General features: G+C 52.9%; 1 protein-coding gene across 2 annotated transcripts in view; it reads right to left on the bottom strand.

Annotated features, from left to right (window-relative positions):
- Positions 1 to 308: 308 nt before the first annotated feature.
- Positions 309 to 13,579, bottom strand: part of MTHFS (methenyltetrahydrofolate synthetase) — a 38,198-nt gene continuing 24,927 nt past the window's right edge. For both annotated transcript variants that reach the window (XM_026510598.4, XM_057303827.1), the window contains exon 3: positions 309 to 3,068. In XM_026510598.4, coding sequence (XP_026366383.3) covers positions 2,839 to 3,068 — 230 coding nt within the window. In that variant the 3' untranslated portion in view covers positions 309 to 2,838. The remainder of the gene's footprint in view (positions 3,069 to 13,579) is intronic.

Raw genomic sequence — 13,579 nt, 5'->3', positions numbered from 1 at the left:
CACGGGTATTTACTAGCCCGATTTCAATTAAAAAAGAAAAAAGGCCTCTGCAAAATTGGTAAACAGCACTGAAAATTTTCACAAGTGTAGCAGTGCTCCCGTATGGATCTGCTTATCTCTGGGAGGTATTGTTTTCAGCTATAAAAGCCCTTCAAACCCAACACTGAAATAAACCAAAATTAGAACCGGACGTTTCAATCATTCCAAGGGGAGTAAAAATAAGGTTTTCAAAAACAGTAAATTTCCAAAAAATCTGCATCACTGCTTTCCCTTTCAGGAATTAAGTACATCACAGATGACAGATAATAGATGGTTTCAATGGTCTCATCTCTTTTATTTGTACATGTTTCCTATTGTGCATAAGATGCTATCTGGAAAGGAATTTGTTGTTTATTTTTAAGCATATAAACCTAGATTTGGGGAGGGGGCTCCCAGGCATGAGTGGTCAGCCCTACAAGGAAGGTCAGGGACGATGACCATGAGATGCATGGAGGGGGCCAGCAGCACAGACCACGGGACACACATGGACCAGTCCAGGAGGGCGACACAGCCGCAGCAACACAGACTGTGTTCTAGAATATTCCAACCCAGAGATAATGCTGAAGGGGCAGAACCTCGGCAGCAGATGGCAGCCAGCCCAAAAAGCAGCAAGGGCACAACACAGACTGGGCAGCCTGCATGGTGGTCTGTGCCTTCCTCAAGAATTTACGGGCTATTATTTTGTGCTGGAGACTGCGGTGAACCACAGCCCCCCCCCCACCGCGACCTTGCTCATGAGGAGCTCATGGGCTCGTGCAGGAGATAAGTGTGCAAACACATGATTAAAATGCAGTGCAACCAACTAGATTTCAATGATTTCTGAACGAGAAAAGCGGAGAAGGGGGACCAGGACCCGGGCCTCTGCACGGAGCTGTCCACACCCGGATCCATGCATCGCTCCCAGGTTAGCGGGCCTGGGTGACTGGACGTTCTTAGTTACGTCTGCTGGTGGACCCAACTCTACAGTGTACCTTCTTGGTAAATTACAATCGGTTCTACAGCGGGGCAGCACCGTGGACGGACACTGGGGCTCTGCTGTATTTCCAATGGCTATTCCACTCCTACCTGGACCGTTCCCCGCACCCATGCCCCGATCACACCGGCTCGCTTCCTGGGTTCAGGGCCTTGTCCTCAGACTCTGCTTATGCTCTGATGGGCGTTACCTGTGTCATCGAGGTTTTCCCCCTTCCGGATACACTCTGCACGATGACTACCGCCTGGTCCTGGCCACCAGGGTCACTGTTTTCGGGCGGAGACTTGCAGCCCTCTGGCCTTCCTGAATCACGAATCTCACATTTTAAAATGTTTTTTACTTTTATGCATAAATCACCAAATCACACGCTGTTATCCAAAGAACATGGATCTGTGCTTTAAATGCAGCCCTTGTGCACGTTCTTGCCTCATTTCCAAACACCTCAATCACCGACCGTCTGTGCAGGTGTCTACTACATTGCAGAAGGGTGAGCGTCAGCCCTCCTCTTTGGAGCTCGCGGTCTGGGGAAGGGGCAGCTGTGACAACCAACAGTTTATGCACATGACAGTACGACAAAGCTATCCAAACAAGCAGGGAACACTAACTCCGCCTGGGGGTGTAGAGGAAGACCCCACCCAAGAGGAGATGCCTGAGCTGAGTCTTGAAGGGGAGACAGGAGCTTCCGGTGAACAAAGGAAGAAAGGGCATTGCAGCCGACGGGGCAAGCATGCTGACAAGGTGCGGAGGGCAAGAGACACTGAGCTGCTCTGGGAAGGGCATGGACGTGTGCATCAGCGGAGGGGGCCTCCTGCAGGAGAAGGCACCTGGCCGCTCCATTACCTGTAGGCCCTTAACGGCCAGACTCCCAGATTCATGCTTTGTAAGATCACTTGGACTGGAGTTTGGGAAACAGAGAGGACAGCGCCAGACTGCGGGCAAGAGAGGCCAGATGGGTGTCTCCTGCCCATTCGGCTCAGAAACACCTTGAGCCTGGACACCAGGAGTGAGGGGATAGGGAGGGGAGGGGACACGCATCAGCAGCACCCCGGAGGCGAACGCCACAGGATCCGGCACAGCAGGGTGCAGGGGGGGTGATAGCAGCGTCTAGGAAGACTCCCAGGTTTCCGGTCACGAGCAAACGGCCCCCACAAAATCCCCACTCCCATGCTGGGATGCCATCTGCCAGCACGCAGCCCACGGCGCATTACATTTCCAAAACAGACACCACAGCACACACATAATTTCTAACTGACGGGACATCAGATCTTAAACTCATAAGCGACCGACACACGGAGACACACGGAGATGGAACTGAAGCATTTAAATCATAAAAGGTTTCCGTCCACGAACCGGCAAAAGCTACAGAGCGTCAGACACGGATCTCAGGGCGAGCAAATGAAGTCATGACAAAGTGCTAGAATATTCTGGGAGAACTCCGTGCACACACACCGACAGGTCAATGAGCAGTCGCTGGGCCTCCCGAGCCCACCAAAGACGGAGCAGGCCCGGGACAGGAGGTGCTGAAACCGTGTCCACGCCGTGCGAGGTCCCCTGGCTCCCACACTCGGGTCGGACCACAGCGCCGCACCAACACAGAGTGAACGCCGCAGAAAGACCCACCTGTCACGCTGACAGCCAGCAAGACAGGCTGAAAATCACACGGTCACTGCCTCATTTTTATTCACGTTCTACTCCTGATCTGGGAAGTGTGTTTTGCAATTACACTAGAAAGCCGGCAGTCCGTATGCTCATGGATGTCCTAACAGGGGGAAATGGACACATTCGGCTTTTCTCTGGGACAAGCCTTTGGCCGCAGGCGTCAGGGTTTATGCGGACGGCTCTTCGTAAAGGACTTCGTCCACCTTCATGTCGTTCTCGTCCACGGGGACCTGCAGGCAGATCTGTTCTCGGAAGGCCAAGGCCATGGTGTAGGGCCGCACGTCCTGCTGCTCCAGGCAGCGTTTCAGGTACGCATCATAGTACCCCCTGCCTCTCCCCAAGCGGTTCCCGTGCCTGTCGAACCCGAGACCCGGCATGAAGATGAGATCGAGTCCCCCTGTGGGAGAGAGGAGCACAGGTAAGAGTGTGGATGGTTTCTGAAAGAGACGGGCCCCTCGGCGGTCCGTGTTCGGCGTTGGAACGACATCTATCCTCTCCCCGACTGCTGAAGGAATACATGACCGCTCTAGAAAATCCAACAAGCACAGAGTCAGACAAACAGGGACACACATACTCAGCAGCTCAGGGAGCCCGTCACCCATCTTCCCAGGCGTTCTCCTGCGCACACCTTGGATGACGTGGGTTTGTACTGTGGAAGCCCACGGTAACGCGGTACGAGACAGTGCTGTAAATGCGTTTCCTCGTCCTTACGATCTTCTGGACATTTTCTTTTCTCTGGATTATTTCATTGTAAGAACACAGCACAGCACACACATAGCATGCAAAATACGTAACCATCCACTGTGTCAACGGCGAGGCTTCTGGTCAACAGGAGGCTACCAACAGTTAAGTTCTGGAGGAGGCAAGAGTGACACGTGGATTTTCGACTGCATGTGGGGGTCAGCGCCCCTAACCCCAGAGTAGCTCAAGGGTCAACTGCATATACAAAAACACCAGATTCCTAGACCCCATCCACACCTAAAGAGAATTTCCACGGACAGGGACTAAGAATGTTCTTTCTTTTTCTTTTTTTAAGCATCCAGGCAACCCTACACACCAGCCAAGTCAGGGAGCCAGTGTCCCAGCATCGTGACAACTGGAGGAGTGAGACAGGGTCAGAGAGAAGCCGGAACGGACAGAGCTATTCTCCAAGTCGGCGAGCAGGAAGAAGAAGATGAGCTGCTGAGAGGAACAAGCCACCTGCTTCGTTCCCCCTGCCGCTGGAAGGTCACAGCCTGCCTGGCTGTCAGCTTCGCCAAATTCACAGGAGAGCAGGCTTTGACCCAGCCAGGAATATTCCAAGGTACAAAAGGGGGCCCCTAACTGTCCTCTGGCTGGAACCCTTCCAGGGAACACAGGGACCAGAAGTGGCCATGCATCATTGAGACAGGCACGTTGCTGGGGCTCAGGGTGCAAGGCAGGGTCTTGGAGGCGACAAAAAGCTGACGACAGTGGGTGGGGGGGGGCGTCTCGTGAAGAAGGCAATAAAGATCATGAAGTGGAGAATCTCCACGGATTTTGGGAGGCCCACCGAAGCTCAACCTTCTAGCGTCTGGCAGGGAGCCTGTCGGACCAGCACAACTCAAGAGTCACATCACACACCCAACTGTAGCCTTCCTGTGCCGGCCTCCTGAAGGCTGTGTGGGGGTTTCTGGGTGACCTAGAGCTTGGCATGGACAAACCACACATGCAGGGTTGTTGCCAAGGACATCCCGGGTTGGAAGCCACAAATTCTCTGGAACAAGGTGTTCGGGGTACAGGTGTTCAGTGCCAGCCAGGCTGGGCCCCCACTGTCGACAGCTGCTCTGACTACGTGCAGAAGTGCGGGGCGAGCCCAGCACACACCTGTCTACCCGTGCCTGCCAGAAACCCGCAGAGCCCGCCTCCGATCACAGTCGTGACCTTCTGCGTAAACCTGCATGTCCCTTCCAACCAAACGTGCTCACAGGCCCTGGTCGCTGATCTTTCCCTTTCCTCCCTGACCCTGGCCTGCTCCTCCTTCTCTCGTGGGATGAACGGTGACTCGTGCACTGAGACTGGGCTCGCTCCGGGGCCTTTCCGGTCTCCAGACCATGCTGGGGCTGAAAGCTCAGCAGCCGTCTAGACTCGGCACACCCATGCACAACACACTGTTTCCCCGGCTCCTGGCGGAGATGGAGCTCAGCCCAAATCAAACAAGAACATGTGGAACACCCATCCCCATGCAAGACAGCAAGCTCTGCCAACTGCCCAGAAGCCACAGGACAGGAAGCACCTGAGGCTTCAGAAGAGGGACAGCCCTTCTGTCTGGCTGGCCAGGGAAGGATTCATGGGAACCTTGCGGGACCTGGGTTTTTAAGGATGTGCCAGAAGTGGGTTTGAGTACGTTTCAGTAGGTAAGGGACAGGTCGCAGGAACAGAGTGACGAGGAGGGGAATACAGAGGGCAGAAGGATCCTACCGAGGAGCAGAGAGCACAGGAGAGGAGTCTGCCAGGTCAGGAGGCAGAGGCAAAGCGATCCCACAGCTCAGCCGCAAAACAGCAAACAACCTGACCCAACCATGGACAAAGGACCTGAACAGATCATTCTCCAGACAAGACCAGAAATGGCCAACAGACACATGATTTCTGTATATTAATTCTGTATCCTGTGACCTTACTGAATCCTTTTATCAATCCTAGCAGTTTTCTGGCAGAGTCTTTAGGATTTTCTATATATAGTATCATGTTATCTGCAAATAGGGACAGTTTTGCTTCTTCTGAACCAACCTGGATGCCTTTTCTTTCTTTTTCTTGTCTAACGCTGCGGTTAAAATGCCCAGTACTGTGTTGACTAGAAGTGGTGAGAATAGACATCTTCACCTTGTTCCTGACCTTATGGGAAAGCTCTCGGTTCTCCCCATGGACTGTGATGTTGGCTATGGGTTTCTCCTATATGACCTTTATTATGTGGAGGCTGGCTCCCTCTAGACCCACTTTGTTGAGTTTTCATCAGGAATAGATGTTGAATTTTGTCAAGTGCTTTTTCTGCAGCTATTACGACGGTTGTGATTTTCACTCTTCATTTCGTTCACGTGTGGACCGTGTTAACTGATCTGCAAATACCGAGCCATCCTTGCGTCTCTGGAATAAATCCCACTTGATCATGGGGAGTTATTCTCTTACGGTGTTGTTGAATGTGGTTCACCAGTATTTTGTTGAGGACTTTTGCTTCTATGGTCATCAGGGACACCGGCCTGTGATTTTCTACAGTTATAGCGTCTTTGTCTGATTTTGGTATGAGGGTAATGTTGGCCTCACAGAATGAATTTGGAAGCATTCCTTTCTCTCTTTTCTTTTTTTTCGGAATAGTTTGAGGAGAATAGGTATTAACTCAATTTTAAATGTTTGGTAGAGTTCCCTTGCAATCCATTTGGCCCTGGACTTTTGTTTATTGGGAGTTTTTGTTTTTTGTTTTTGTTTTGTTTGTTTTTGTTTCTGTTTTTGAAGTAGGTTCCATGCCTGGAGTGGAGCCCGACACTGGGCCAAACTCAGAACCCTGAGATCAAGACCTGAGCTGAGATCATGAATCAGACGCTCAACTGACTAAGGCACCCAGGCGCCCCATGGGGAGCTTCTTGTTTACCAATTCAATTTTTTTTAAAGATTTATTTATTTATTTGACAGAGAGAGAGACAGCCAGCGAGAGAGGGAACACAAGCAGGGAGAGTGGGAGAGGAAGAAGGAGGCTCACAGTGGAGGAGCCTGATGTGGGGCTCAATCCCAGAACTCCGGGATCACGCCCTGAGCCAAAGGCAGATGCTTAAGGACTGCGCCACCCAGGCGCCCCAACAATTAAATTTTTTTTTTAATAGTATTGGTCTGTTCAGATTTCCTGTGTCTCCCTGATTCAGGTTTGTAGCCAAGAGGCACATAAAAAGATGTTCGATATCACTCGCCATCAGGGAAATGCAAATCAACGCCTCAATGAGATCCCGCCTCACACCTGCTAGGATGTCCATTAAAAAACAAACAGAATATGATAAATGTTGGTGAGGCTATGGAGAGACTGGAACGCTTGCCATTGTTGCTGGGAATATAAAAATGTGCAGCCACTATGGAAGACAGTATCAAAGTTCCTTAAAATATCAGAAGTGGAACGAGTAGGCATATTGAGCCAATAAAACCCTGAAACCCGGGTCTTGAGGAGGCATCTGCACACCCATGTCCAGAGCAGCCCTACTCACAACAGTTCGGAGGTAGAAACACCTACATGTGCGTTGATGGATGAGGATACACGCAGAGAGGCGCGTGCACGGGGGCACGACTCAGCCATGTGAGAGAAAGAACTCTTGCACCTCCTACAGCGAGGAGGGACCTTGAGGACATTGGGTTACGCGAAACACAGCAGGTGCAGAAGGACAACTACTGCATGAGTCCACTCGTAGGAGGCACATGAAGCAGCTGAACTCACAGAAGCAGAACGTACGGCGGTGGTTGCGGGAAGCTGGGAGGAGAAGAAACGCCGGGCTGCCGTGGGTACCAGCTTCAGCCAGGCAGGATGAGAAGACGCGGCAGATGTCTGCTGTCCAACACTGTGCCCGTGGCCAACGTGGACTGCACTCTTAAAAGTTTGTTAAGAGAGTGGATCTCATGTTAGGTGTTATTTAGTGCATTTTTTAAAAATGCAAAGATACCAAAAGGAAAGCCAGGAGGAAATCGGGATTTCCACCAGCCAATACATGAGAACGGGAAGGTAGAATTTCAGACATGCACCTGCAGGCCGCTAGAAGAGAAGAAAGGAGAGAGAAAGACAAGAACATACCTTTCTCAAGTCCCTCCGGTAAAAGTGGTCTCACTCCCCCTGGTGTCACTGCCCCACCTGCACTACAGCCTCACCGGGGCCCACCCTGGGTTTGGATCTAGCAGGCAACATCCTGGGACGGGAAGATGGCAGAAATGTCACCTTGCACATTTGCTCAAAGCGAGCTCTACAATGAGTAAGCAAGAATGGCTCTGGGATTCTTGGGGGACGAGGCCGTGAGAGGGCCCTTCGGAGGCAGAGGTCCTGACATCCTGTCTGGGGTGTTGCTGCTGGACTCCCCGCCAACAGGATGGGTACCACTGCTCCCTTCAGCCATGGGGTCACCTACAGTCCCACTTCAGCTGCTCAGAAGCCCCCTCTGGCCTGTGTCTACTAGATGAAGCCAAGTGTCTTCCTGAAACACGGAGTTTCCTTGCTTGACCTCATCTACCTGCTGTGGCTAGAAGTACTTCCTGTGTCCTCCCCATCGTCACATGCATGCCTCCTCCTCCCTGGGTCATGTCAGGCCTTCACAACAGGGTCCTGGATGCTTTCCCTCCCCAGAGGCGAGGCACCAAGGGGGCTTAAAGATCACACGCAGGCTTAACAAGCTCCCCTTGCACACGCTGCTCCCATCCTGGGCCGTCCTCGCGAACAGGCAGACCCCAGACCTACCCTAAGGCCCTGCAAGGTCAAAACTCAGCAGGGAGAGCAGGAGAAAAACGCTTGGTCTGTGCACAAATTCTCTCTGAGCCTTTGGCGTGGCTCTAGTTTCACCACGGGCTCCGTAAGAGAGGAGAGTGACATACAGCACAACATGCAGGAAGACCCGCACACACACTCGTGTGTGCTTCACACAGCACGGCTGGCACAGAGACCCCGCTGCCCCGGGACTGCGCCCCACTGCTCAGAGCGCATGCTCCGTAAGGCCCAAGACTGCTCTGCAGGCTCATGGTTTGTTGGGTGTCCCTCCCCGGGCTTTGTTGGATTTCGAATGTGGTTCTGCACTCTGGACGGCAAGGCTCAGCCTCGGGAACCTCACCGGGCTCCACACAGTGGCTGCCCAGCCACTGCTGCCTTGGCGTTGGGTGCTGGCTCTGAACCACCAGTGCCCTCTGGAGGCAGCCCACCGCCGTGGCGTTGGCTGGGCCCAGAGGCTGCTTGGCTGCATCACGAGGCTTTCCTGCTTCAGTCTCCCAAGCTGAGAGAGGCAGCTGGAAACGGGGCCTGCCGCGGAAGCCTGCCCATGACAGTGAGTCTGGGTGATGCCTGTAAGCGAACTGCGCCCAGGGCCAGACCACACTGTGTATGAGGACACACTGATGCTAAGAGCTTTCCTTTTTTGATTAGGAAATGTCAGACGCTATTTCTTGAGCCAGGTGGGCCAGGGAGGGGTGGGGCTTCTTTAGTATTCGGAGTGATTCTTCGGCAGGAGCTTTCCCAGCCTCCCCTGCGAATGGGCTCACACTCATGCCCTCAGCTCCTGGCGTGGAAGGAGACCGGGGAGGGCACTGGGATAGAACATGCCCTGTATGGGGCCAGATAACAAATAATCCAGGCTTTACAGGCCACAGGGTCTGAGTCATGACGACTCAACTCTGCTGTGTAGTCCGAAAGGGGCCACGGAAAATACATCCGTGAACAGGCGTGGCTGTGCTCCGATAAAGTTTCATTCACAGAGGCAGGCGGTGGGCCAGCTGTGGCCCGTGGGCTGCAGGGCAATGACCCTGTCCTAGAATATAAGGAAAGAATTTTAGGAAGAGGGGAGTGGAACGCTGGCAGAAGGGAGGAGTACAGTTAGGACAGGAAGATATCTATTAGATTTGGCAACAAGGAAACCACTGGGGCCAGGATGTGCTCCGTGGGGACATAAGGACAGACACTGAGCCACAGAACCATCATCCACCAAACCAAAAAGAACAGGAACCAGGCCCTGATAGAAAATGAAGACAGAGGGTTTCCTAACTGCCCTTCTCTGATCACGGGACCCAAAGTCCGGTGCTCAGTGCTAAGGATTCAGTTCACTGTCACACAATGTCCTCTTTCTCCCTGGCCACGGAGGCAGCAGCCAGGCCTCAGATCCTCTTCAGTTACCTTGACCTCAGACTCCTGTCCTGGACTGTTCAGGTAGCGGCCTGTCCTTGCCCCAATCCTGCAGAGAAGGCTGGAAATGAGGGGTGTCAGGGCCTGGGAGCCATGCAGAGCTGTTTCCTCCCCACACTTCTTGCTAGCTCAGGGCTGGGGTGGGTCTCCAGGCCACCCCCTCCAGGTACCACCGCACAACCGGCAGGGCGCTCACCCCCACCTGGGTGCTCAGCTCCACCTGGGTCTTCAACCCCACTTGGGCGCTCAGCTCCACTTGGGTCCTCACCTCCACCTGGGTCCTCACCCCCACGTGGGCGCTCAGCTCCACCTGGGCGCTCAGCTCCACCTGGGTCCTCCACCTGGGCGCTCACCCCCACCTGTGTGCTCAGTTCCACCCGGGTCCTCACCTCCACCTGGGCGCTCACTCCCACCTGGGCGCTCACCCCCACTGGGGTCCTCAGCTCCACCTGGGCGCTCACCCCCACCTGTGTGCTCAGCTCCACCTGGGTCCTCAGTTCCACCCAGGTCCTCACCTCCACCTGGACGCTCAGCTCCACCCGGGTCCTCACCTCTACCTGTGCACTCAGCTCCACCTGGGTACTCACCCCCACCTGCCTGTCCGAGCACGTGTTTCTCCTGCAAGTCCAACAGTGCGCCCCACCTCCAGGACCTGCTGGTCTCGATCCACCCTCAAATTCAGCCTCCGTCCTGACTCCCCTTGCTCAAAAACCTTGAGTCAATCACAGTCTCTTAAAGACAACATCCAAATTCTCTAACTGGGTGGGGGGCAGGACCCACCACAGCCTCATCCCCGATCACCATTCCAGCACTGTCTGCCGTGAAACTCAGGCAATCCCGTTACACAGAGGGGCTCACTGTCCCACAGCCCCACCCCAAGATGTCCTGTGTGCGAGTCTCAGCTCCGGCTATGCTGTTCTCCACACCTGCAAGGTCCTTCTAATCTCTGTATTTACCCGTCTGGTCATGACAGTCCTGACGTGAACAAACCTCAGTTAAATGTCCACGCAATGCCCCCTGGATGTGAAACGTGGTGTGGCCTGCTCTTATCCTACACGGCGAGAAGGCCCATGGCCCATTAAGAAGGAGGAGTCCCTTCCTCGCCTTCTGGGGAGAGTTCACTCCTTTGCCCAGAGAGATGCTGAGTCCAGTTCTATTTACTACGAAAGAAAGAACAAGAGTGAGAGACAGAATGAGACTTTTGACCATATCCAAGTTGTTACCTGTTCGGAGTATCCCATGCAACACCTAGCTCTGATCCAAAGTCCAGCTTCTAGAAGAGGAGAGAAGGTACAGGAACTAACATGTCTTACGTGCCCACAACGTGGCAGGTGCTGTGCTATACGCCAGGGAGAGAAGGGTGACTAGAGTCAGCATCAGCTGGTCAACATATCCACCTGGCGAGACAGGAGGGCAGGGCTCGCTCGCCCCAGTTCACAGATGGAGAACCGAGCTCTGTGCTCAGAGAGATCAAATTCCTCCTTAAGGGCAGTCAGCTCTGAAGAGATAAAGCTGAGACCTTGCCGCCCAGGTGGATGATTCGACACATACCGCTCCTATGGCTAAAGGTACCCATGGGACGAGGCAAAGGGACGGAGGAAGCATTAGGACGGCTGAGAGTGCAGGCTTCTAGACAGGCTGTGGGGTCTGCCTCCCAGCGCCAGCCCTTCGTAGCTAGGAGACATCAGTCAAAACTGCCTTGACCTGAAATCTAAGATGGATAAGCGTGTCAGGACGTAAAGAGTCTCCAAACTATTAATACCAAATGTCAATCCGTGGCTGTGTGTGTACTCCTCAGGCCCCACAACTGATTACAGACAACGTTTGGGAACACGAAGGAGCTGAAATCCTGAAATAAAATACAGAACCAGTAACTCATGGCGGCTCTTGCTGCAGAACTCTCAGAAATCAATACCAGATGCTTTGAGCTCATCGGGGTTGCCTCTGAAAGAACAGATGAAAGCAAGACCCCCCTCCCCCGCCGCCAGATCCTCCTTCCTGGTACAGCCGTACAGAGCATGCGTGGTGGAGGGGGGGGTCCTGCAGTCCCGTGATTACAGGACAGGTATGCTCGACTCCGACTGTATACACCCACGAGGGTTATTTCCCTGCAGTTGCGTACTACTCTTACGGTGTGGGCGACTAAATAAACCACCTAGGGCAGACAGCTGTTTGCTAATCACACCGTAAATGCACCTTCATTCTGCTGTGCTGGGTCACAACGCATGTTGGCCACTTGGGAATCTCCACATAGAATCAAATACACTGTAATAAAAATCATCTTTTTTTAAAAAAAGATATTTATTTATTGGGGGGCACATAGGTGGCTCAGTCATTAAGCGTCTGCCTTCAGCTCAGGGCGTGATCCCAGGGTCCTGGGATTGAGCCCTGCATTGGGCTCCCTGCTCAGCGGGAAGCCTGCTTCTCCCTCTCACACTCCCCCTGCTTGCGTTCTCTCTCTCACTGCGTCTCTCACTGTCAAATAAATAAATAAAATCTTAAAAAAAAAAGATATTTATTTATTGGGGTACCTGGGTGGTACAGGCAGTTAAGTGTCTGCCTGGGGCTCAGGTCATGATCCCAGAGTCCTGGGATCAAGTCCCGCATTGGGCTCTCTGCTCAGGAGGGAGCCTGCTTCTCCCTCTGCCTGCCACTCCCCCTGCTTGTGCTCTCTCTCTCTCCCCTCTCTTTCTGTCAAATAAATAAATATTTTTTAAAAATATATATTTATTTATTTAGAGAGAGCGTGCAAGCCTGGGGAGGGGCAGAGAGAGAGGGAGAGGACCTCAAGCAGACTGCACCGAGTGCAGAGCCCGACACAGGGCTCCATCTCACAAGCCTGAGATCATGACCTGAGCCAAAACCGAGAGTCAGATGCTTAACCAACGGAGCCACCCAGGGGCCCTGAAAATCATCTTTGAAAGACAATCATCACGTGATTGGTCATTTCTGTGTTGTTACTCTAAAATCCTTTCTTTGAACACAGGGCCTAACATTCGTGTCGAAATACAGGGACTATGCTTGTGACAGCAGCACTGGGACAGGAGCCCACACCAGCCACGGGAGCCATTCCCTCCGTGTCCCCGGGCAGGGCAGGCCACCACTCCAGCTCACGAGGTCTTTAGAATGTAAGACGGTCTCTGAGTTAAACCTCAGTGTTTATGAGCTCGAGGCTTTCATTCAACCCTGTGAATGTAGACTACGTGTTGAAACGAAGAAATTGGGGATTTAGACTCTTCTAGAAGGGCTGAAAGCAGAGACATGAGAAGCAGGTGTAGTATTTGGTGACTTAGGCGCTGAGAGTCTCAGCGACAACACCCTCCCCGCCCCAGCCCAGAGAACCTGGAAAACCTCGAGGACAACAGGACAGAAGTTGAGCTAAGATGAACCGTGAAGACCGATCAGCCTTCTTCCTAGAATACAGGTAACCCCCCGTCAGGACAGCTCAGGAAGGAGCCACAGAAAACCAGCAACAGGGACTGGCTCTGGAGAAACAAACTGGGGAACAGGAGGACTTGGATGAGGAGGACGCCCCATACCTTCACTCCATCCTTTTGTACAGTTCAGATTTTCTACCACGTTCATAGATAACCCAAATTTTTTTATAGATTTATTTATTTATTTATTTGAGAGAGAGACAGACAGCATGGGAGGGAGGGGCAGAGGGAGTGAGAATCTCAAGGAGACTCCCGCTGAGAGTAGAGCCCGCAACAGGGCTCAACTCCAGGACCCGAGGACCTTGACCTGAGCTGAAATCAAGAGTCAGACACTTAACCGACTGAGCCACCCAGGCAAACCACCTCAAATTTTTTAAAAACCCTTTTGAGGGGTGCCTGGGTGGCACAGCGGTTAAGCGTCTGCCTTCGGCTCAGGGCGTGATCCCAGCGTTATGGGATCGAGCCCCACATCAGGCTCCTCTGCTATGAGCCTGCTTCTTCCTCTCCCACTCCCCCTGCTTGTGTTCCCTCTCTCGCTGGCTGTCTCTATCTCTGTCGAACAAATTAATAAAATCTTTAAAAAAAAAAAAAACCCTTTGAAGTATC

The sequence above is a fragment of the Ursus arctos genome, unplaced genomic scaffold, assembly GCF_023065955.2.
Source record: "Ursus arctos isolate Adak ecotype North America unplaced genomic scaffold, UrsArc2.0 scaffold_28, whole genome shotgun sequence".
NCBI lineage: Eukaryota > Metazoa > Chordata > Mammalia > Carnivora > Ursidae > Ursus > Ursus arctos.
Note: the sequence above shows the minus strand (reverse complement) of the source record. Positions and strands in the feature narration are given on the sequence as shown.